Below are 26446 nucleotides of genomic sequence, written 5' to 3'. Positions count from 1 at the left end.
AAATAATCGAGCATGAACAAGACAATCCAGTGATTGACATCATAAGCATCGATCCATTCAATTGGGAGACGATGACATGCATCAGCCAAGTCAGCGAGCCTGACCGCCCGATCCCGTTAGTCGCCTCTTACGACACGCATAGTCGCCTTTTACGGCAAGCATGGGTTGCCGAAGGCCTATTCTACCCCGGATCTTCATCATCGGATATTGAACAGAGATAAAAAGATTCTGAAGCTAACGGGTATTACCCGGCAATATTGTATAGTTGGTTGTTTAACGCCGTAATATTCAAATATATCCATTTGAAGTGTTCAATTTTAACTCGGCTTTAAGCCACGGCTTGGCCCTAGTCGCTTTTCAGTGAAACAATATTATGATATATGGCTCATATCTCAGTGTTCACGACCACAAAGCTTTAAACAAGATTACCAAAGGCCTAAAGCATATGACATCCTGGGTCTCAGAGGTGAGCAGGGGCTTTGGGGTAGCCTAGTGGTTAAAGCGTTTGCTCGTCACGCGAAAGGCCCGGTTTCGATCCCCATCATGGGTACAATGTATGAAGACCATTACGGGTGTCTTTTGGTCTGCAGCGGCACATGGAAATACGTATTAGTTCAGTTCACTATCCAGAGCTTAACAATCCTGAAAATGATTCCGACGTCGACTGCCAAAAGTGTCTCCAGAGGTGAATATAAAAAGAACTGTTTGAAATTCTAACATCATACACTCCAAGACATATTTTTTTATTATGTCCTGTTAACTCTTTTTGGGAAAAGAAACATTTCTATCATCTTGCAATGCTCTAGACACTTCATTCAATCAGCAAACGATTCCTCCAACAAATACAAGCAATTGGAAATGCGTGTGTATGACATGCTAGAGTCCCTGATTGAGGACACTTGGGTCAGTGTAAATTCAAAACGTCAACTCAACAGAAAGATCAGAGTCGAATATCTCCCGAAACAGATTCCGTAGGGCATGAACGTAAAATATTGATGAATATTTCATGAACGGATTACTGAAACCCATGTGTCATACCAGGGGCAAAATGGTAAGGATGTTACGCGCGACCGGTAGCATCCGCCACTCATAGATTGTTTCATAAAAGGGAGTTCCAAAGAGGAGGTTGAAATCACGATGTGGGGCGGTGGGATAGTCTAGTGGTTAAAGCGTTCGCTCGTCACGCCGAAGGCCCGAGTTCGATTCCCCACATGGGTACAATGTGTGAAGACTATTTCTGGTGTCTCCCACCGTGATATTGCTGGAATATTCCTAAAAGCGGCGTAAAACCATACTCACTCACTCACTGAAATCTCGATGTTGTTTGGTTAGTTTCTTGTTTAACGCCGCACTCAGCAATATTCCAGCTATATGGATCTTCACGGGTCGAAATCTCGATGTAAAGGTCATAGCATGGGATACCAATACGCACGATGGGACTGATTATCACAGGCAACTTGAACGACATCGTTAACTACGATGACACCACACCAATCCAACATCCGCCTATCTCCAAGCAGACGAATTACGTTGTCTGTCTGACTAATCATTGACCTTGTGACGCAATATAATACTCCCTCTCCAAGACACGCAAATGCATGTTTTAGCAATTCTGATAGATACATTTAATGGATCCAGTGTAAGATGACACTCGCTACCACAGTTGACTCTCGATGACAGGTGCGTGTCATGGGTGCCCACTTGGGAGTCTAGGACTTCCTGACATCTGCCAATGGAAGCAATGACGGTACGGATCAGACTAGGGAATGATGACACACTCGGCCTGTAGTGTCAGTACCAGCTGGACAAGGGCAGGTCATGTTTGCCCTTTTCGCGAACAACTAGTGTCATAACTGATTTGTGGTCCATTCATATAATTTCCACAGCTTTTTGCCCTTTACGCCAAAAGGAATCTGTTTCGGCAGAAAGTCTAGAATGGTTATTCTCTTGCATTGACAGTTTAAATTGACACTGTCGCACCGCTTCTAATGTTTAATGCGGTTCAAATCTGGTGATCAAGGGACCGATGGTAAGACCTGGATTTTGATGTTGTGTAGGAATGCCGATGTACGTTGCGCTGTGTGTGATCTGTCATTATCGTGCTAAAATACGGCGCTGATTCAGACCCGTGAAGAATCCGGGGTAGAATAGGTCTTCAGCAACCCATCCTTGCCGTAAAAGGTGACTATGCTTGTCGTAAAAGGTGACTAACGGGATCGGGTGGTCAGGCTCGCTGACTTTGTTGATGCATGTCATCGATCCCAATTGCGTGGATCGATGCTCATGATATCAATCACTGGATTGTCTGGTCCAGACTCGATTATTTACATACCGCCGTCATATAGCTGGAATATTGCTGAGTGCGGGGTTAAACAACAAACCATCCAACCAACCTTGTCTGCCGTAAACGTTCCATCATCCTGGTTACGGTCATAACCAAACGTTCTTGCAATGTTGTTACCGGTGTTATACCAGCATAGCAGGTGCATTTCGTGGCACGTGTTCATACGTCATAATGTAAAATGCACGTTTATTTTGGTAATTAACTCGTCCACCGGTTTTAATTCATCGGATATGTTTGGCTGTATCTGGGCGACAAAATTAAGCAGTGAACACACACAATGCCATTTAGAAAGTGGTCTAATGTAATGGGAGCCGTGACCGGACGGGACTCAAACCGAAAAAGAACGAGAATCTGTACTTTACTAAGTAAGTGTTATCCCAAATATAACATTTGTTGTAATTAGCAGCATTTCATATCCATGCTCCAATTGATAACGCAATTGAAGTCATGGTTTCTTGGTATAGTTTCATTTGGACGTCAATATACGTCAAGGAAATCTTTTGATTGTTTCAAGATCCACATGTGATTTAAGAAGGTCTTGCTTCCCCAAAACCTTGACAAACACTGTGGCGAATGACATTCAACATCCCTTTGAATAGTGATTTGGTATGCTTGCTTCTACACTGCCTTTACTAATGTCCAAGCATTATCGGGGCGGTCGGGTAGCCTAGTGGTTAAAGCGTTCGCTCGTCACGCCGAAGACCCGGGTTCGATTCCCGACATGGGTACAATGTGTGAAGCCCATTTCTGATGTCCCCCCGCCGCGATATTGCTGGAATATTGCTAAAAGCGGCGTAAAACCATACTCACCCACTCACTCACTCCAAGCATTATCTCAGCGGGGATAGGCAGCATTACCGCACGTCCTGACTATCATTATAGTTTATTTCCTTGGAATGTATTTGGTACACATATTAGTGTAGACAGTAAGGTGAATGCAAGCCTCAGGAACAATAAAGGGATTTCCAGTTCAGCTTGTGAATATAAGCGACAAAACTATTTTCATTCCATTCATTGTATGATTCCGGCTATATCATAAGCATTTGTTTATGAATTACTATCAAATAGTGATAAAACTAGGTGATTGCGAAACAAATTAGCGAATCCTGACCCATCGGTGGCACACATGCAAAGGCAAGGCAAATGTTCACGGGAACATAGGGTAGAAGTCAAGATGGAGAACTGCATCAGACACCATGTTTGGTGTAAGAATGATATAATATGCCAAGTTAAGGTAGCATATGCCCCAAGGTCTTTTGAAGTAAAAAACCCACATCGGTAAAAAACAATGGAACACTAGTACTGGTGATCACATTACCAGACTAACATGTGTCTCTTCCTTCAAGTAGGTGTCGGTATATGTTTACATTACCAATCCATTTGTAGTCGAATACATTCGGGAAGTAGTTTTTCATGTATTTTTTCCCTTTGAGACGGGAAACTTGTGATGTATCATTGCCTTCGTGTACATAAAACCATCGATTACTTACCCTGTGGTCGGAAACTAGGGCAGAGCAACTAAACTGGATAATCATTAAAAGGGCCTGGGTATTCTTGCTTGCAATGCAATGACACCTCACAGGGTACGGTACTTTGGTAAGTCCACCGACCACTGACACCTGCAATATGCCTAAAAACACAGTACATCACTGACACCTGCAATATGCCTAAAAACACAGTTCATCACTGACACCTGCAATATGCCTAAAAACACAGTACATCACTGACACCTACAATATGCCTAAAAACACAGTACATCACTGACACCTGCAATATGCCTAAAAACACAGTACATCACTGACACCTGCAATATGCCTAAAAACACAGTACATCACTGACACCTGCAATATGCCTAAAAACACAGTACATCACTGACACCTGCAATATGCCTAAAAACACAGTACATCACTACTCAATCGATTTGTCTGGTTCTGGCTCGACTATCTACACACCAACGTCACATGTTTCCGAGATCGACATTGGAAACACAAAACAACAAACATACTGAGTATAAAGGTAACTGGACCTTGGTATGAAAAGGTTCGGCGGGGCAGTCTTGTGGTTCGTCTCGCCGAAGGCATGGGTTTTATTCCCCACTGGGCACAATGGGTGAAGCCCTTTTCTGATGTCTCGTGCCGTGGTATTGTTGGAATATTTCTTGCTTGATCCCAACTTACTCACTTGATATGAGAAATGTTTATATGAACCATGGCACCAAACTGATTAATGTCTAAGACCGACATCACCTTTGGCTTAATGACAGAGACACTGATGTATCCTTGTTCAGTCTCGCCTACACAGACAGTATATCCACTGTGTGAAATTGTTTCTCATCTTTGTGAGATTTAGACATATAAAGCCTTTTAGATTGTCTCCTATCATTGATTATGCTGATGTGAAATGAAACAGGAAAACGTTCAATAACGTTACATTTGTCTATGCGATACAACCTGTCTGTCAGCTTGGCATTTCTAGGTCGATGTTATGCTTACGTTTGACATATAGTGTATTGAGTAATCTCTCACAATTTGGCATGTTTCAGTCCAGTGTCATGTTGAGAATTGACTTCGTCTGGGGTGTACCCTGCTCCTTTCTCCTAAGCATTGAAACAAGACAAAACTGAGTATAGAGCAGTCATCAATTTGTATAACCTAGAGGCAATCACCAATGAATATAGACGACCGGTTGCTTGCTCCTTTAGGGGAGGTTGTCACAATAAAACGTTAGGTGAAGGAATTTCAGAATTCGTAGATGACCCCGCTCTGGCCGACCGACCATCAGCACCACAAAAGACGAGACCACAACCTGGTACTAAACAATAGGCGTATTACACTCCATGGGTTAGAGGAGACCACAATAGAAACGCTCTTCCATAAAGTCTACATATGTCAAAGGTTTGTATCCGATGGGCTCACAGAATGCTGTCGGCTGAAAAAGAGCTACGCACCTCTAATGCCCTGTGAACCAGATATTATCGCAACCCAAATTTGCATTTTATTCCAGTGACAAAAGACGTTAAAAGATGGTATTTGTTGTTACTCTGTCTGGCGATCGGCATTAGGGCTTAAACAAGGACTGGTCTGCTCGGAGTCAGTATACTGTGTCTGAGTAGGGTATTAATTTTAACTGCGGCATGGCATCTCAGTGGGCTAGCACTATAAATCGGCATCGCTCCGGACAAGTACCACACACTCACACACGTACTTGCACGTCGCTATATAAGTGCAATAATCTTGGACGCGACGTTAAACCCAATTTCACTTCACCTCACCTATCATCCCGAGAAGAAACAAGAGTCCATAGAGTGGAAACACTTCGGGGCCCACTTGCACAAAGCGATCTTAGCACTACAACTATTGTAAGCCTATGTTAAAGTATGGGAGTTACGATCATCTTAGCGCTAAGATCGCTTTGTGCAAGTGGGCCCGGGTCTCCCCAAACCAAGACGTTCATAGCAACTGGATCAACTGAGAAAGTAATGGCCACCTTCTTACAGAAAAGGCATAACCCACACTGATTATTTACAATGTGAAACAGCTATGAATGGAGAACATTATGCCAACTTTGCGAAAGATTGTCGTACGTCTATGAAAGAGAAGCTTCGCAGCAAACCTCGACGTGGTATTCTCCTTCATCAGGACAACGCTCTGTTCACATCAGTCATGTTGCTACAGCTGTTGTAAGGGATACGTACTTCTACCCCATACACATTATTCACCTGATTATGCTCTAGTGACTACCATCTTGCTTGGTCAGAGAGTTAACGAAGACCATGGGTTGGTTGCTGGTGTGGAGGGATGGTGATTAGACACGATTTGACCTTCACAACAGGGAGAACTGACCTGAAGTGTATTGAACTGTGAGGGGACTATGTTAAAATAATTTAAAACGATTTATAAACACTTGCGTTTGACATAGTCGGAGTCGTACATAGGGCACTGCTATTAGAAGAGCTTTGTTTCCCCCTTTTATTTATGTACTTGATGACTGATTTAAATGATCTTTAAAGGCTACTGTTAACTGGAGATCAATGGGATTGTTAGATAAAAAGCTGACTGAACATGCAGGGTGTTCTATAAATGTGCTGTATCCCGCCCCCCCCCCCCCCCCCCCCCCCCCCCCAAAGTGATTTTGCGCCTCGCCTTTCAGAGTATAAATGTGTTTTGTATAGCTAACGGAAAACGTGCACTGTCTCTTCAAAAATGACTCACAAAAACATACTGTGTTCTGAAATTGCCTTTGAAATTTTGAAATCTCCTTTCTACAACGACGGAAAGCGCGTTTTGAAAATGGTCGAAGTACTTGCACATGGGCAAATAGGCCAGATGCCGTGTTGAAAAGGGGTCACTGGTTGTGACATATATGAACAAAAACATTTAAAAAAATTAATAACTTATATTCTTGACTAGTTTTAAGACAAGGTTATGAACTACATTGTTTTTCAGAAAGAATTGATGAAATAACCCTTCAAAGATATTTATTTATTTCATCGCAATCGGTTGCATATGTGCATTGCTTAACCAAGTCTTTTCTTGGAAATAAATATTACAAGTTTCATTTTCATGGAAATGAAAACATCTCCCATTGATGGGTGACAGGTTGCAGAAATAATGACAAAAATGTTGAACTAATATATTTCGACAAATGACTTTATAAAAAACAGGATTGTAGTTATTCTGATGTTGTAATACATTTTAAGAATGATTATCTTTTCATTCCGAAGTGGCTGAATTTTACCTACTTCCTTTACTCTTCACTGTCTTTGGCTACCATTATACTTAGTTATTCATGGTGACAGTGCTATTTACAAATTGCACGAAACCATATGACAATACCTATCTGTAGTAATATTCAACATTAACCTGATGATTTACCGGTTTACTATTTACAACGGAACCTCCCTGAATTATTATGGCTGAATACCACCGTTTTTTTTAAAATTTGCAGAACATAAGTGACTGCTAATGTTTTGTAACATAGAGGTTAATCTATGTTTCACTGAATGTATGTTTTGGTTTGTTTGTTGTTTAACGCCGCACTCAGAAATATTCCAGCTATATGACGGCGGTCTGTAAATAATCGAGTCTGGACCAGACAGTTCCAGTGGTTGACATCGTGAGCATCGATCCACACAATTGAGATCGCTGACATGCATCAACCAAGTCAGCGAGCCTGACAACCCGTTCCCGTTAGTCGCCTCTTACGACTATAGACTTCATCATGATAGATAACCTGGTGTTTCCTAGCTCTTGTGTGCAGAGTAGCAGTGAGTTTCAAGAACACCTGATAATGTTTCAAAATCGCATGGATACATTAATTTTCTAATGGGTTTACGACAGCCAATGTTATAGGCATCGATGCGTAGGCTATCAGTAGATTGATCTTCACCTGCACACATTTTTGTGTGAAAACGCGCGTTTATTTTAAGGTATGAAATGGAATTAGAAACCTGCTTTTGATATTATTTGGACCAATCACAATCATCAGTATCATTGCACAATATTACATGGTCTCTCGTACTGTTGGATGCGATGTCACCAGAAGACTATATTTCTGTTCACATATACTATCAGCGCCACTAAGGCTTGTTTGATTGTTGTTTAACACCTCACTCAACGATATTCCAGCAGTCTGTCTGTTCAGACTCGATTATTTATAATCTAGTGATTGACATCATGAGCATCGAACTACGCAATTGGGATACGATCACATGCATCAACCAAGTCATCGAGCCTGACCGATTCCGTTAGTCGCCTCTTATGACAAGCATTGTCGGCTGTTAAGGCAAGTTTGGGTTGCTAAAGACCTATTCTCTACCCGAACCTTCACGCGTCGCTCCACTAAGGATTCCAGGAAGGAATCTCGATTACACATGAGCTGCCGTCGTACAGCTTTAACAGTGCAAAGTTAAACAAAACTTACTTAGGCATCATCATTTTCCCTTAAATATGCTTTCGAACCGTGAAGATCCGGGGTAGAATAGGTCTTCAGCAACCCATGCTTGCCGTAAAAGCGATAATGCTTGTCGTAAAAGGCGACTAACGGGATCGGGTGGTCAGGCTCGCTGACGTGGTTGATGCATGTCATCGTATCCCAATTGCGTTGATCGATGATCATAACGTCAATCACTGGATTGCCTGGTCCAGACTCGATTATTTACAGACCGCCGTCATATAGCTGGAATATTGCTGAGTGCGGCGTTAAACAACAAACATAAATATGCTTTCTGTAAGGTTGGGTGAGTGAGTATGGTTTTAGGAATATTCTATCAATATCACGGTGGGGGACACCGAAAATGTTCTTCACACATTGTATCCATATGTTCGTTGGTAATGGAACCCTGGGCTTCGGTGTGACGAACGGATGGTTTTCCCGTTTGGTTACAGCACCTCCTGATAGCTTAAACTTAACATCTTCATTATTTCAACAATAGACATGGAACTGTGACTTTTAAAGTTTCAACATCTAGTCTCATCCTGCTTACACACAAAGGTCAAAGTCTATCATGATGGACGGAGTAGCGTCTGATGTCTCACTGTTTCAGATTGAACAACTGATCTGCTTAATGGATCTTAAATTATAGTCATCTAGCTGCCGAAAAAGTCTTTAGGATCCGAATTTAGAATAATAATCCACGTTTAGCGTAACCTAGACTCAAGCAGCGGCTCCCACGCCTGGTTGTTATGCTTTCGTAACAGAAAGATCTTTCATGCTGGTGATGGTCGTCTTTCATTTTTGAATTACGACATATCAGTATCGACCGGGACGTGGTTTTTACTTGGTCAACGCTGTTATACCTTTTTCGTGAGACTATGCAACCTGAATGATCGCACACCTCACGCCAACTTTGAGATCCTTAATTGCTTAACCTTTTCAATATGATACGCGATAAAATTCTCCCCGTTGTTCAACAGCAGTTGTTTCCAATAATAAGTTGTAAAAATAATCTGTAGCACAGCAGGTTGTTAAACTTACGATTATCACAGTCATGGCGTCAGAGTCTGTATCGCCTGTATGACTTCTTTCGTGTCGGCTAGCAGTACAGGCTGCATAACGACGACAGGAAAGTGGCTTCCGACCGTGATAAAATAGGCTTTTAACCCTGCTCAAGATGAAACAGAAAGTTTTAATGAAACTTTTACTGTTCCTTTGAAAAGGACATTGGTGCCGATGAAGTAAATTGCGTCGCCATATTTATGATGACACCTGGAAAATTAAACGTATAAATCGTTCAACGGAACAATTTCAATTAGAATGTGTGGATATCAGATGAAATCTATGAAAGGAGATAAACATTTGGTCAAATCTTTATTCCAGTGTACAATGGTAATGGTGAGATAGTTGGGTTTAACGCCGCTTTTAACAGTATTCCCGTTATATCGCGCGTGTCAGCTTAATGTGGGAGGAAAGCCCCAAGTGATGCAGTACTCAGACGTTTACCACTTCGGTGAAACCAACGAGCACGGATATGGTGCTGACAAACCTAGAAACATATTTGGGGCCAACCGGGATTCGAACCCACAATCATAGGTTTCAGGCGTGCCCAAGCGACGCAAATCTGCATAGCGAATCGCGGCGCCTTAGACGACTTGGCCACCCACGCCCCCTACAATGGTAACAAATATAAATACATGTATCAATCATGTTATGTTAAAATTCGTCTGATTACCGTATTCGACGTAATAAGCGCCCCGCTCTAATAAGTGCCCACGGCAATATTTGCTAATATATTGGCTAGTGAACAATCCCAATTATCACCCTTTCGATTGATCAATGTACACAAGACTTATTTATTCGTGTATAATACGCACTCGTGTGTTATATGCAACCTTCTGGAAATTCTGGAAAAATACATTTGTCGTGTATAATACGCACACACTTTGCTTTTGTATCATTTCAGGCTGTCAGCATAAACCACGAAATTTACGATCTTTCAATTCTTTTTTACCAAAGTTATATTCTGATAAGAGCCCCCTATTTCTAAGTTTGAGAGCGCCCTGGGCGCTTATTACGTCGAATACGTGAGTGATGACTTCGACTTTCCAATGGTCAACTTTCCCTCTATGTCGAGCAATACTCCACTCGCCTCGGCCCTTGGTATCTATGTTTCACAACTTTTGGTTACAATCGAGCATGCTCATTCTACGGAGATTTCTGAGAGCGCTATATGACTCTTGCTCAAAAGTTGTCCAGGTATGGATTCAAGACCCCAGTAAAGCTTCCGAAAGGTTTATTGTGGACTTGTGGAGGATATTTCCGCATCTGATACATCAGTGACAAAATGATGTCTGATGCAGGTCCCATGTCTATTCATGTGAACAATTGACCTGCACTTGCATGTGTTTGTGATTGGTGCCACCATGTGGGACAGGACACGCTCATCTTTTTGTCAAACACCTGGTAACATCACTATTTGATAGTGAATAAAAAACACATGCTCATGATTTGGTCGGAACTGTTAAATGGACTCTTCTTTTACCAAAAGTTCTTTTGAATGACGAAAGGGTTTTTGTCGATTTTATTTAGGTGTGTGGACGAAGTTAATGGTTTTGTCGATTTTATTAAAGTGTGTGAATGAATAAATTTCCCAGTGGGCCAAAAAGGGCCAATATCACATCTCGTCCTCCAATAGCGCTCTTTTTTCAGATTCTAACATGATTAACAACGATTATTGGGACTTGCGTTTTTAGGCCTTTTCTAATCTACAAAAATAGAAAAAAAGACAAGATTGTATTCTTTGAAGTTTGGAATTCTCCGTATGCATATTAAATTAGATATTCTAATGATGTATTTCTTGCAGTTCAAAGCCAATTATTATCGGCAACATCACTTCCCTGGTGTATACTCGTTCCTGTACATCTACATATAATCGACTTACGTGGACATATGAAAATTTTCATTGTTTCAAAAAAGGTTAGGCACTATTGTAAACATGCCTTCAACTTTAGCACACAACCTGTCATCTTGATATTCTAAAGTATTTACTTCAGGTAGGTTTGTATTTGAATAAATCAATTTAAAAAGGGAACTTTTTAAAATATTTAATGTAATCTCTTAGCAGGAAATTGCTTTGTTTTGTATATCCTGTACAAGACGAGACAGGCGAGTGAGGGTTTCCAGCACAAGTAATTATATGAGATAGATGAGTTAAAGACACAGTTCAATTATCAACGGCAAAGATGCACGTCGAAATCGCGTCATAACTAACATGTACAATCATAGGTTGCAACATGTGGTAACTCCAATAATCAAAGTATGTGTGGCAATACGTTTTGGTCAGAAAGCATGACAGAAATAGACTTCCGTTTAAGTGACATCAAAGAGTGTGAAATCATGGCGCATTTCTATATCTGACTATGACGTCAAATAGTTAAGGTCAAAATGAGTGACGCAATGTAGTGCTACCCAATGCTTGCTTGCGTAAGCTGGTGTTTCCTTCATTCAGATCAACAACTTAATGTAGAGTATGGACTCATCTCTATGCCCTTTTGGGGGGCACGGGTGGCCCAGTCGTCTAAGGCGCCGCGATTCGCTGTGCAGAGTTGCGTCCCTTGGCCACACAAGAAACCTATGATTGTGGGTTCGAATCCCGGTTCGCCCCAATTATGTTTCTTGGTTAGTCAGCACCATACCCGTGCTCGTGGGTTTCACCGAAGTGGTAAACGTCTGAGACCTGCATCACTTCGGGCTTTCCTCCCACATTAAGCTGACACGCCGCTATATAACGGGAATACTGTTAAAAGCGGCGTTAAACCCAACTCACTCACTCACTCACTATGCCCTTTTATTCTGTATCTTCGCTGGCACCAAGGAGTTTAATTTTGTCACGGTATTCAATGGCGATTCACATTCAGTTTGTTTCACATATGGAGCTTGGTTGTTCTCTTTTCCCACCTTCATCAGACTGAGTGAGTGCGTATGATTTTACGCCGCTTTTAGCAATATTCCAGCAATATCAAGGCGTGGGAACAATGGGCTTTACACATTGTACCCATATGGGGAATTGAACCCGGGCCTTCAGAGCGAACATTTTAACCACTAGGCTACCCTATCATCCTCATTTGATTGGCCTGCATGGTTGACTGTCATGACACGTAACTCTCTTTAACAGTATACTCTTTCAGCATACTGGGGATCATGCGAACAACGTAGCACCATGTATACTGATGGTACAAGGCAACACAAGCCGTGTATTCGTGGTAGTACGGTTCACATGGCCTGCTGTACAAGTAATAGCGCCAGTGTGTTTCTAGGGAGTGAGTGAGTGAGAATGTTGTATAACGCCACAGTCAGCAGTTTCCCAGACTTCACGTCTACCTGTAAAACAGTCGAGTATCGGTCAGACAGACCAGTAACTGATATTTTGAGTAAAGCCCCTCGATGTCGGGGTAAGGTGACAAGCCTCTTGAGTACTAACCTCTGACAAGGGAAATGTCAGTTTGTGCTGTTAGTCCTGTTATTGGTAAATATATGCACATGCTTCAAATACTGACATGAAACATTAGAAAAAGGTTATTGGTCCCAATAGGATTACATTACGTTGCTCGTAAGAGGCAACATGATTACCTATCCATTTATAAAAGATTCCACATGAAATGTTCACCATTTTGACATCTTCGCCATATGGAATCGGCTTCGGCAGATATTTGATAATTATTCTATGGTTTTGACCTCTTGAATTTACTTACAGGTAGATCGGGTGGTAAGGATCTTTGACTTGTCGGATTGCGTCTTGCCATGTCCCGATGACGTGGATCATTCTGTGGACCACTATTTGGACCCTACTCTGTTATTTACAGGCCCATGTAGCAAGAGTGAACAAGTGGTGTAGGATCCCACAAGTCACTGTGTGAAGAGTTGTCTGTCAGGCGTGAAGGGTTGTAAGATCCCACAAGTCACTGTGTGAAGAGTTGTCTGTCAGGCGTGAAGGGTTGTAAGATCCCACAAGTCACTGTGTGAAGAGTTGTCTGTCAGGCGTGAAGGGCTGTAAGGTCCCACAAGTCACTGTGTGAAGAGTTGTCTGTCAGGCGTGAAGGGTTGTACTACGTCACTCGACGGTACAATATTGTTTCTGCATAACCTCACTTTAACTGCCTTTTCCCACATTTTAGATAGAATAGGAAGATTAGACACTGGCCGCTAAAGATTTCACCAGACTTGAAAATTGTTATTTCCTCCAGCTTCACCTGAGATGCAGCTCCAGCATTGGGTGTCTACATTTCACAATTTTGGTGGTACCATTGAGCATGCTCATTCTAGGAAGAATTCAAAGGGCGTCATACGACTCTTGCTCAAACGTTGTTGGATCACGGTTACAACGGTCAAGGCCTTAGTAAAACGTTCACTTTTATGGTAGACATACACGAGATTTCCAACTCTTTTGCGTGTGTTTGTGACGAGTGCCACCGTTAGGGCGGTCGGGTAGCCTAGTGGTTAAAGCGTTCGCTCGTCAAACCGAAAACCCGGGTTCGATTCCCGACATGGGTACACATGCCCATTTCTGGTGTCCCCCGCTGTGATATTGCGGGAATATTGCTAAAAGCGGCGTAAAACCATACTCACTCACTCACTTCACAGGACACCTGGTATCATCGCTATTTTATAGTGATTCCTGAACACATGCTTATGATAGGGTCTGAATAGTACAAAGGACTCTGCTATGTTGCAGAGATTTCTTATGTTAAAGAAAAGAGTTCTTATTTATATACAAGAAATTCCTTATTAAATCTTACAGTCGTCACATCCTGCTTAAATCACCACCCTGAGCCAATGAGAAGGTGGGCGGTCGGGTAGCCTAGTGGTTAAAGCGTTCGCTCGTCACGCCGAAGACCCGGGTTCGATTCCCGACATGGGTACAATGTGTGAAGCCCATTTCTGGTGTCCCCCGCCGTGATATTGCTGGAATATTGCTAAAATCGGCGTAAAACCATACTCACTCACTCAATGAGAAGGTCTGCGTTGATGGTTACGGTTCCTCTTACACAAGCTCACCATTGACTTTAGCTGTATCTTCCAAAAAAGGCTGTGCTTCAAAATAAAACACAAACGTGTGTGGATCTCAAATAGGTGTATTCACAGAATGTAGTGGACGATACAAGAACCAAATGAAATGAATCAAGTCAACGAAAAGGTCTTGATTCTCGTTCTCGGCATTAGTGAATTTAATGCGATGACACATGATTTTGATTTCTAAATTGTCTGTTTTTGTACAAATATACAGGAACAAGGTTCAGTTGCCCCCACATATATATACTGAAAGGCAAAAGAAACGTCACTTCTGAAAATACTGATAGAACTTAACAGACACTGGCAGTTACATGTTCTGTGGTCAATAAACTCATTTAACGTCCTACTGCTTCTTTTTGTTGCCTTAAAGACCATTTAACAATTTAGTTTTAAATGGAGTGCTTTGCCCAAACGCAGCCTACAAAAGTGCAATGGGACTCAGTTGCGGAAAAGTCTTGTCAAAAACATGATGCACGTGCATATCGTGGATGGTATGGGTATAAAAGACACCCAAAACTGTTAAGCTGGCTTTCGTTATTTCGATTCATCAGCCATGCCAAGATTATCAGGAAATGGGAGACAACAAGCGATCGGAAGACTACAAGCAGGCCAGAGTGCACAGGTCGTTGCTAATGCATTCATTGTCAACGTCAGAACGATATATCGTTTGCAACATCGCCACAACACCACCAACACCACCGACGACCGACCGCGTAGAACTGCGTGTAGCGTTCCTGAGGATATGGGCCCATATCCCAATGGCCTTCATCAACAGGCTAGTCCACTCCATGTACAGGAGACGTGTGGCTGTAGTCAACGCCCGTGGTGGCAACACAAGGTACTGATTTTGAACCACCCAGCTGTGATGTCTTCTGGTGCCTCCCAAAATTCACAATTCGCAAAAACATTCCCCAGACTGTTAATTTCATGAGGGTCAAACACTGACTTTCTCCGATGTCTTTCCTTACATATATAAGCATTTGAAAATAAAGATATTTATATGATACATCCACATGACGTTTCTTTTGCCTTACAGTGTATGTACGTCCGTGAGCGCGTTGAAGGGATCCGCACTTGAAAGGAACAACAATCGAGGGCGTGGCTGGAAACAGGAACAATACTGTTTCACCTTACGCTTAATAGCGTCAAACAGCGAGTAATTCAATACGATGTATGCATAACATATAATGTGTACCATGTATATGACACATGGTCATTAGTGAATTGTTGTTTACTATATTCCACATACAGGTGCGTCATTATGACAATCAAAATGTATTTCCGATTAATCGATGTAAAAAAAGTAACGATAAAAGTGGACCCACTTGATCGAATTGACCGATGAGTGCACCAAAGATAAACAATAAGTTTAAGATGGTAGTTATGTAATACTATTACTGGACCATTTGATACTGGTACAACGGATATACTTCGATAAGTCACTGTCACTGACACACACGGTCGACTGTGCGATATCGCACTCGGCTGCGACTCTTCTTGCACGCTGACGTGCTGCCGTGAACAATTACAGATATTGTCTACCTTTCTTGTAATATTCTATACTTGGAGGAGTGGTCTCAAGAGGACCTGTATACCTTGAGTTGTACAAGTTACCTGGTTTTCCATAAGACACCACTATACAACTATACTATACGACAGGATGATTGTAACACAGAGGGGCGGTCGGGTAGCCAAGTGGTTAAAGCGTTCGCTCGTCACGCCGAAGACCCGAGTTCGACGCCCGACATTGGTACATTGTGTGAAGCAATTGTATGGCAATGCACAGTTGATACAAGATTGATAATTTGTTCATTGTCATGCAACTTTGGGGAGATGCGTTCGTGGGGTCCGCGATACAATGTAATTGTTTGTTATTAGCATTCGAGGAGTAGGAGGTCCAGGCATCATCTTATGTAGTGTGTGTGTTACATGATGCTTGACTCTTGAGCTTCCGAGTAAAAATAGTTCTTCCAACCCATGCTTGCCGTAAAAGGTGACTATGCTTGTCGTAAGAGGCGACTAACGGGATAGGGTGGTCAGGCACGCTGACTTGGTTGATGCATGTCGTCGTATCCCAATTGCGTAGTTCGATGCTCATGATGTCAATCACTGGATTGCCTGGTCCAGACTCGATTATCTACAGAACGCCGTCATATAGCTGGAATATTGCTGAGTGCGGTGTTAAACAACAAACAAACGGTCACCAATTGTTATAGTTTGATGATGCATAGACATATTTTACTTCAATTTTTGTTTATATTGTCGTTTTTATAATTTATTATTTTTAGTTGAAATTCTATCACAATTATATATCCATATGCAGGGTCCCTCACCTGATTTTAGGAAAGTGATACTCTCACAATTAGTTTACCCACTGTCGGTAATTAATAAAATAAGAGGCGAAGTATCTAAACAGGTATCTATCTTACACCATTTCTGGCCCAAACAAAACATAGCGAAAGAAGTATAAAATCCAAAATGCAAATCCTTATGAGTGATATGTGCATTTGGCCAGTTACCTTGACATTGAAGGCGAAGGCAATGACGAAGGCAATGACGAAGTCAGTAACTCTAGATCTTTCACTACTACCATTACTGGGACGGAAGTGAAAATTAAGGTGACCTCTCGAAAGAGTATCACTGAAGCTCAGAAAATGAAGTGTTCTCCTCCCTGGAAATTGTCAGAAATATTAAGTTACACTTCATTTGTGACACGAAAGCATGACTAGTTGTAGCCGGCAAATACACGGACGCTGTCGATTAGGGACGCCGTCGGCCATACTGGTGTAAAAAAACATCTTGACGTGACTTAAATTACTGAGGGTTTTAAGTTTAAGGATATCTGTGGCCGGTAACGGATATCACCCCCGCACCTGACAACATTTCCTCCGTCGGAGCATGCCGTGTCCTGATATTTTTGCTTGACTGGACAACAAATTGTCTGATAATATGTTGACCAGGACGTCCAATTTCGGAAACTCTGAATAAGTGACCGCATATCGATTAATACCGAGAAAAGGCTGCTTTTGCCGATGGAGTGTTACACGCGACGAATCATGGCAGTATCTGGTGTCTATTAGACGATGATCTCGCCTCAAACCATTATAGAATATTCTTGTTATTCAGTTTAAATCGGAAACACATAACTGACATAGGTTACGAATCTTAATAAGCCGATTGTTTGTGTAACCTTAGTACTGAATATCTCTTGCAGAGATCGCGTGCAAGCGAGATGGGTGTTATTTGACTGATCGAATTGCTGATGTTTTATGCTTCAATGGTGAACGTAATTTCAATTTAATCCTAACGCAGTGTTCTTGATACATGCTGACTTTTAATTTACGACTCCGGTTGCCGAAATCAACCCTGCCAAAATCAACGCAAGGATTGTCAGCTTAAAAGAAACTCCATCAGCTTCGAATTACATCGCTTAAATATCCAAAGGAATTCATCAAAAGAAATTGATTAATTATATAATTGGATAGCGAAGAAAGGAGAATGTTATTTTTTAAAATCTGAACTTTAAGACTGAACCAAAACATGGAGTTTAAGGTTGCAGTTTTAGTGCAGCACGTGATTGTCAGTTAACATATGTTTTATGTAGCATGTGACAACCGCAAATATATCAACAAATTATCTGTAGCTGCTAGCATATAGTATCAATTTATTTCAGTTTACCGATGTGGTTGCATATTTTTCAATAAGGGTTCATTTTCAAAGTTACCATATATGCATTTTGGGCGGTGGAGATGCCCAGTGGTTAATGCGTTCGCTCGTCACGCCGAACACCCGGGTTAGATTCCCACCATTTCGGGGATCCCCCTCCGCGATATTGCTGGAATATTGTGAAAAGGGACAGAAAACCATCCATCTAATACCTATGGATATTTTACCGAAGGTCTAGTATAACTCACATCTTTAATGTTGAATTACACGGTAGTCAACAATATTCCATGGCAACATGCAACAATAGAGCCTGGACGAGACTGAAAGCATGAGCAACAACCCTCTCCACGTCACATCATTGTAGTTCTTGTACCTTAACCTAGACTTACAATAGTCGTACGACAAGGATTTGGGAATGCTATTGGGTGCGGAAAATACTCACAGGGTGTCACGATCCACCATGTTGCGGAGATACTTACTGCGACTTTATTTGAAGATGTACGTTGTAGGATTAATATATATATATGTGTGTGCTCTTAAACCAGCCGCGACAGCATATATAACTCAATGTTAGAAAAGGAGTATCACCAATCTACCGTTGCATCAGCGTTACACATAATATCACGATCTCTGTGTTTTGCCTTTGTCACGACACATGATATAAACACCATAAACACCATAAACATAACGAAACTTAAGAATACAGCAGTTAGCCGTTCGTACGCAATATCCCAACACGTGGCAATCGTATTCTAAAACAAAATACCAACAACCCCCCCCCCCCCCCCCCCCCCCCCCCCCCCCCCCCCCCTCCCTCTCTCTCTTTCTCTCTCTCCATCCCACCGGTATCATAATGAAAGACATGGTTTTATAACACTCGACGTCACGTGGGTAATCGAACGAATTATAACTGATTTATCCCAAGATCGAATTGAGCCGAGTGGGAGTAATTCAACCGTGCAATTCTATCGACACGCTTATTCGAAGTAATTTAGTTCGGGGTAACGAGATTTGTCTGTATACGAAACAAAACATTACATGACATAGATACACATTTAACAGACGTATATAATACCCAATGTTGCCAACAACATGTACAGAAACTATACAGGAGAACATTTGTATATTTGGTGTCTGAACATGACAATGTGCTACGAATTCGTTAAAATCCAAGCTAATATAATTTTAAGGAACGAGCTCGAGGGCTCAGCTTGTAGATGTGTCTGGTCATCAAACACACTGGAACATGAAATATTGCAACACGGATCTCGACTTACTGTCGAGTAAAATAGAAGTTCATCCACGAAACAATAATGTCAGAAATGTAACTATTGAATAAGCAGTTTAGACAGTTATTTCATAAAATGGTGACTCTATTAAATACATAGTACGAAACGCGATGACCCGACTATATATTCTAAGTGACAGTATAACGTCCAGTTTTTGACATTTTCCGGCAACAGAAAAATGTATCCTTGAAACTCCGTCGAAAGCTGTCTGAAAACAACCAATACAGAAGAGGATTCAAGGCACTGTTGAGATAGAGCATTATGAATGTTATCGGTGGCAAGAGGCTGACATTTGGTCCCGGGAATACTTGCCAGTAGTGAAGGAGAAGGCGCAAGTGATGTGGCAGAACGCAAATGGCGAACGTGGCAAGCACCGCCATAAGCAGCTTAATAACCCGACGTCTCGAGGACAGAGCCTTCCGGGAGCTCATCCGTGTGTTGCGAGGCCTCCTTACCGAGACCCGGCTCCGAACACTGTCCGTGTCTTCACTAAATGTCACTTCACTGTACATGTCCGTGGACACCTCCATCTTGAGCGAATTGGGCGAATCACGCTTGGAAAGTTTGGGTGATTGACGGGCTTGTGTGGAACGTCGGATTTGCCATGGGGACAGGGACCGACTTGTTGACAGGTGTGTCTTATTCTTTTCCTGCCTGTGTGCATGGCCTTTGTCGTTAGGAAGACAGTATCGAACTTTATTTGGAGAACGTCGACCATCATGACAGGAACTGCTGTTCGTACTTCCATTACGAAGGTTTGATTTTAAACCTTTTTCGTTTCTTGTCTCAGAAGAAGAACTATTTTCCGTAACACCTGTATTACACGTAACCTTGGTCACTTCTTTATCGTCGAGATCACTGCTGTGACTGTCATTCAGCCGAACACACGAACAAGGCTTCTTGTGAATGGCATGTTGGTCTTTCTTGTAGGAATCGCTCTCCTTTGATTGAACCAAAGCATTTTTACTTGTGGACCATAAACTTATCGAAATACGAGTGTACACAATCGCCATTACGCCTAGAGGAACCGTATACCAAAGAACAATGTTGACGGTCGCGAGAGCTCGCATTGTAAATATTGAAGCAGTATGGAAACAATATTCACTATATGTACCGTCGGACCCCACCATTCCATGGATGTCGAATATGAATAATAATTGTACATTGGAGATGGAGGCAACTAGCCAGATGCAGACCTGGGCTATTTGAAGTCGAACGCTGGTGAAGAGTTGGCGTGATCGCAGGGGATGCATGATGGCGACGTAACGTTCAATGGCGATGACGGCGAGAAATAACATCGATGCCGTGTAGCTCATGTTCTGGACAAAGTAATAGATCTTGCACATCGCCTGAAAGAAGAACACACATAATCGTTTTAGACTTTTTAAAATTGTCATAAACAAATAGAATTGAATTTGTATGAAGATCTGATTTAAATGAGAGTGTATGCATCTCTGATTAATCAGACTCATACCACATTCACATGAAAAGGGCTGGTTATGGTAGACCATCATTTTTTTAAACATTATATACGGAATTTTTCTTTTTTCTTTTTGACATTATTGTTAAACTACTATTAAACATTATGATATAAACTATGTAGTTTTGAAGATTCTACAACTGTGCACACAACACGTCTCTTGTAAATGTTGTCCTGGCAGGTCACGTGAAGTCGTTTTACGCGAACAATGAAACCACACTAGCTAGGCACAAGATGAATTTAAATTTATTTTATTGAATCATAACTTTGTACAGGAGGTGTTGGGACTTGTTACAATATTTTTTTCTGTCACTTTTTCTAAACAGCCTTTTCTTTCTGTTTGACTGGCATTCAACCACCCCACTAAACATAAATTGTCAATGCAAGAGAATAAATAACCAGTCTGGCATGAACTCCACATTGACCAAGAGAGGAAAGAGCATATGCTCCAGCAACCTTCACATTGACCATGAACTTAATTATCTGCAGCATGTCTCCTCTAACCAAGCTAGTGAAGAGGACCATCTCCAGCACACTCCAGCCAAAAACCCATACCAGAATCCGCACACATCAGGATCACCATACACTACACTGGGAAGACTTTAGATTAAATCAGCAGATTCCTCAAGCACGAAGCAGACATCGATACCATCTTCACTCAACATTCCCTCCAACAAGCAACACCCCTAAGCAGTGATTTGGAAGATAAATTGTGACTGTGGTGACACGTACATTGGTGAAACCTCCCACCCAGCAGATACCCGCATCACAGAACAACACTCTATTTCTCTCAGGCCGAGTGTATCGGCATATGAAGTACAAACAGTATTTTACATCGCGGTAGACAGAGGTTAACCGGAAGTCTTTTTTTACAACTTTCATTGTAATATTAACAAATTTACATGGTTTCTTTTGGACAGAGATCTTATGACAGTTAAATAATTGCTGGAGTTTTAACATATTTGGTCTTTTAAAATAGTGTTTTGGGATGTACAAGTCCCTTTCTTCATTGAAATATTAACATTTGAAGATATAGTGGAATTTATCTCCAATGTAAAAAAATCACCCAACTTGCATAAACGTTCATTCAACGGAGTTTTATTCCATCTTCCGGTTTCTTTTCACAAAAACTAAAACTTTGATAGCAAATTCAGACGGGACATCAGCCCTATCAGACCACCAGTAAAAGTTTCCGAGCCATTTCATTCAGTTTGACAAAGTCTAAATCCCCTCTACCCAACATCAGGACTTCAATTAAAAGAAAACTCTTAGAAGCCATAGAAATCCTGTGATCAACAGCGATCAATGGTTTACATCTCGTCTGCCCATGAAGATCTAATCAAGCGACCTAATCAAGCAATCGACCCTTTTAAATTAGTACCCAATCAGCCTGTTATAACCTTTTAATCCTTATCTGGCTTCATTACCTGTGTGCTATTTGTTATTCATCCAATTATCTGTGTGCTACATGTAAGTGTTATCTGTTACCTGTTGTTATTATTTATCGGACGCTTATCCCAATATATCGTGTTACCACTCCTCTTCACTTGGTTGTAGTCACTCCAGCCTGATAACGATGTAAGAAACTACTTCGAAACGTCGCTAATGCAATAAACCATAAGTTGTTATCCATAAGGTTTTATGTGGTCCTAAACACTTTGTTTGAAAGTAGGAGCTCAAACATATTGTCTGTTGAATGTGAAACACAAAATACTCTACCATAGCTGTGTACATGCCTTCGGTGCTTACGACGCATTATGAATACATGCTTCATTATCAGGGCAAGGATGGAATGGTAGAGAAAGGGTGTCACATGTGCAGGGATGCGTTGCTGAACATGCCAAGAACCACTTCTGTTATCCTGGTATTTGGCATTGTATAACACATCGTCAGTCAGCACCATACCTGTGCTCCTGGATTTCAACCAAACTGTAAACGTTAGCGACTTTTGTCACTTGTGTTTGTTGAGGTCCTCACAATATAACTGAAACGCCAGGGTGTCATTGATCCAACTCAGACATTCTAGCTGACCAATACCACAAGGGGACGCATGTCAAGGAATAATGCCTATAAGGTCATGTAACTTTTTTTCTTGGATCTGGTATTTTCTATGTGCTGTATTATTTTACCTTATGTGTTGCCTTATCGTTTAGATATTAGACTAAACGCTAAGGGCAGAAGACATTAAAAACTGTGGAATATATGCAAAATCAGATTCTATAGGCAAAATTGTGATGGATCACAGAAAATCAGTGATGACAACAGGTGTTCGTGAAAAGGGTAAGCATGTCCTGCTCTACCGTTATCCCCCGCCGCTCACACAATTGTTATAAAGTGAGGTGTGAACACTCCGTGTAAATTAAAGGCATTGGTTGGGATAGTATAGTTAATGAAGATGACAAGCGACATGTCATGTTTAGTCGGGGGGCACGGGTGGCCCAGTCGTCTAAGGCGCCGCGATTCGCTGTGCAGAGTTGCGTCCCTTGGGCACGCCAGAAACCTATGATTGTGGGTTCGAATCCCGGTTCGCTCCGATTATATTTCTAGGTTTGTCAGCACCATACCCGTGCTCGTGGGTTTCACCGAAGTGGTAAACGTCTGAGACCTGCATCACTTGGGGCTTTCCTCCCACATTAAGCTGACACGCCGTGATGTAACTGGAATACTGTTAAAAGCAGCGTTAAATCCAACGCACTCACTCACACTCATGTTTAGTAAAGTCCTCTGATGCTTCACCACTTTGGTTGAAACGACTTATATTGTCCTGACATATAAAGGATCATTATCATGGCGAAGCTGAGATTCAATCATATGATCCCTGCACAATTGGGAGACACAACTCGGAGCACGGCCGATTACGGCATCGTACACGTCTTAGGCACTCCTGCACCATCAGCCTGTATATAACCAAGTTGGGACTAGCAGAAAGGCCGTCCACAGAACGAGCTATGATTAAAGACATCGGCGCACGACAAGACGAAAACAGACATGTTGAGGAGCCTTACCATATAAGGTACCTGTACTTAAATTTAAAACGTGAACACCAGAGGAAATCTGCAAAAACAAAATCCATTGGGCAAGAAAGGAAAAATAGTATAGTAGATATTTTTATGTGGACACTTGTAGGAATGGGCAGGTGATTAAGTCGACTCTTACAACCAGCAATAGGTTTTTATGGGTGTAATCTGGTCCCCATGGGATTTATTATATGCGGGGATAACCATTATTAAAACGTTAATGACAGTTATTTTCCAGTGTTCCATGTCAACATTTCAGGGATGTAGTTACCAACAACAAAACCAACAGCACGAACTTACGATTCTTATCTCTCGTTTTCAATAACTAAGAAAAATATAACTCCTGATATTTCCCCAAACAGAAGTTAGCGCTCAATGACTCTGTGTATCTCTCTTAAAAGGCGATCACGCCCGACTAAATAGAATCCGGAGGTCAGACTCAGTGGCTTGGTCATTTTACACCGACGTCGAGGGACGTTGATCAAACTATCATTTACTGGTCTGTCTGGCCGATACTCGATTATTAACAGGAAGACTTCAGGTGGTTGGACAACAGCTGACTTGGGTGTCAAACAACATTTAAACAAACCTGTTGTGGCCAAAAAAAAATTGTTTAGCTCCTAATTGCACAGAAAATATCTGCGTTTTTTTACGCAGAGAGCGAACAAATATCCTGTCTCCAACAAAAAAACCTTGCCCTCAAATATTAAACGCTGGGTCCCTAAGTATACTTCTCTGACTGTCTACATAACATTTCAGGAATCATTAAAATAAACCTTTGGTGGTGAAACCTTGATTGAAAAGCTTAGTTGTTAGCAAAAAGTGTCTTTCCGTGAAATTTAATGGTGCATATGCTAAAGGACCTAAGCAGACATGTAGACGCCATAAGTTGGAGGTGATGGTATAGAACTCGACATGAAGTGGCAATTCACGATTGGTGAATCGAAATCATCTCTTTTGTCGCACAGCTTGGTACAGAGACTGCCATCATTTTGAATATCTATGTATAGATCCAGATTAGACACTGAATATGGTTTCTCCGTTGTTTCTTTGATTCCCAACTCTGATGGATAGATGAGGTGAAGGAACTCGTCACATCATGCCCCATCGACGCATATCATTAACCTATTGGTTGACTGGCTCGACTGCCTAAAGATTGCCGCGTGTACCTGGGACACCGTTTGGTGTGGTTAAGATTACATATTTCGAGGATCGTGAATACTTGACGTGAGCGCTGATATAGCTCAACCTTCAAATATCGATAGTTGTATCGTTTCATTTATGAACTGAAAAGTTTCAATACAGTAAACTACGGTTATAACGAACTCGAAGGGACCACTAATTTTAGTTCGTAATAACCGTAGTTAGTTATAAGCATATAAACGACATTTATACAACAAATGGTCGGGACTGAAAAATAGGTTCGTTACATCAGTCAGTTCGTTATATGCATGTTCGTTATAACCGTAGTTTACTGTAAATACAAGCTTACGTGTATATAATGTTAATGGAACGTTAATAGCATACGATTTTCAAGGAACTGTTGTAATAATTAGAATATTCGGCTTATATGTGTCGGAAGGATAGGAAGCTGGAACAAAAGTTTGTAGGTTCATTGCGATAAGGTGAAATGTTTCAAACAAACATCTTTAAGTATCTCTACAGCGCTGTGACTTCCCTTAAGTAATAACCGAAAGCAATTACGAATAGACGAGCTTTTGAAATCGGATTTACAGTATCTCCAAGGGATGGTTAGAGATGTCGGGAAAATTGCCTTCACAAGAACTGCTCCCAAACTGAACCGTGTTGATAGTTTAATTACTGCATTAGTATCGGAGACGTGATGCTTTCCAGCTGACGGCAAAGACACATTCTCATAACTCAAACGAGAAAATGATACCTGGTATCATCAGTATCTGGGGCGGTCGGGTAGCCTAGTGGTTAAAGCGTTCGCTCGTCACGCCGAAGACCCGGGTTCTATTCCCAACATGGGTACAATGTGTGAAGCCCATTTCTGGTGTCCCCCGCCGTGATGTTGCTGGAATATTGCTAAAAGCGGCGTAAAACCAAACTCACTCACTCACTCATAAGTATTTGATAATTAAAAAAATGCATTGGTATCGAGGACCGTCTCAATTCAACTACTGACAAGGACACATTCTCATTGTGTGCAGACACACAAACTGAGTTCTAATCTTGGTTCTATCACAATGCCGTAGAAGTCACATACATATATTTCATAATTGAAACATATAGAGGAATACATAAGACAAACTATTCATACTGGCCAGTTTCATATAATGTTTTTAGCAATAAAATAAGTCACTGGGTTAAAAACTGGTATATGGTGTATGGTGTATCTTCAGGATGTCAACGTAAATACATACCTCGAATGTGTAAATAACTCGATTCTGACTGTTAAATCAGAGGTATCAAATCACAATAACCACCTCTGATTGAAACAGGTGCGCGTTTGGTTCCAAATTCAATTTGGCGCTGTTAAAATTACAGGTAACATAGTCCTTCATTGAAAACACAATTTGTTTATCTCCTAATTTCCTTCACTTCAGCACTACACTGACCATTGACCATACTATAGGGGCTTTCTGGCGTCAATTCCCCAATGGGGACGAAGTGTGAATCC

At 41.5% G+C, this 26446-nt stretch overlaps 1 protein-coding gene across 1 annotated transcript in view; it reads right to left on the bottom strand.

Annotated features, from left to right (window-relative positions):
* Positions 1 to 19090: 19090 nt before the first annotated feature.
* The window catches only part of LOC124143754 (trissin receptor-like), a 56162-nt gene continuing 48806 nt past the window's right edge, over positions 19091 to 26446 (bottom strand). The window contains exon 4 of the mRNA XM_046512829.2: positions 19091 to 20654. Within this exon, the coding sequence (XP_046368785.2) occupies positions 19434 to 20654 (1221 nt within the window). The 3' untranslated portion in view covers positions 19091 to 19433. The remainder of the gene's footprint in view (positions 20655 to 26446) is intronic.

Source organism: Haliotis rufescens, unplaced genomic scaffold, assembly GCF_023055435.1.
Source record: "Haliotis rufescens isolate VD_foot unplaced genomic scaffold, xgHalRufe1.0.p SCAF_2, whole genome shotgun sequence".
NCBI lineage: Eukaryota > Metazoa > Mollusca > Gastropoda > Lepetellida > Haliotidae > Haliotis > Haliotis rufescens.
The sequence above is the reverse complement of the archived record's forward strand: the minus strand, read 5'-3'. Positions and strand labels throughout refer to the sequence as shown.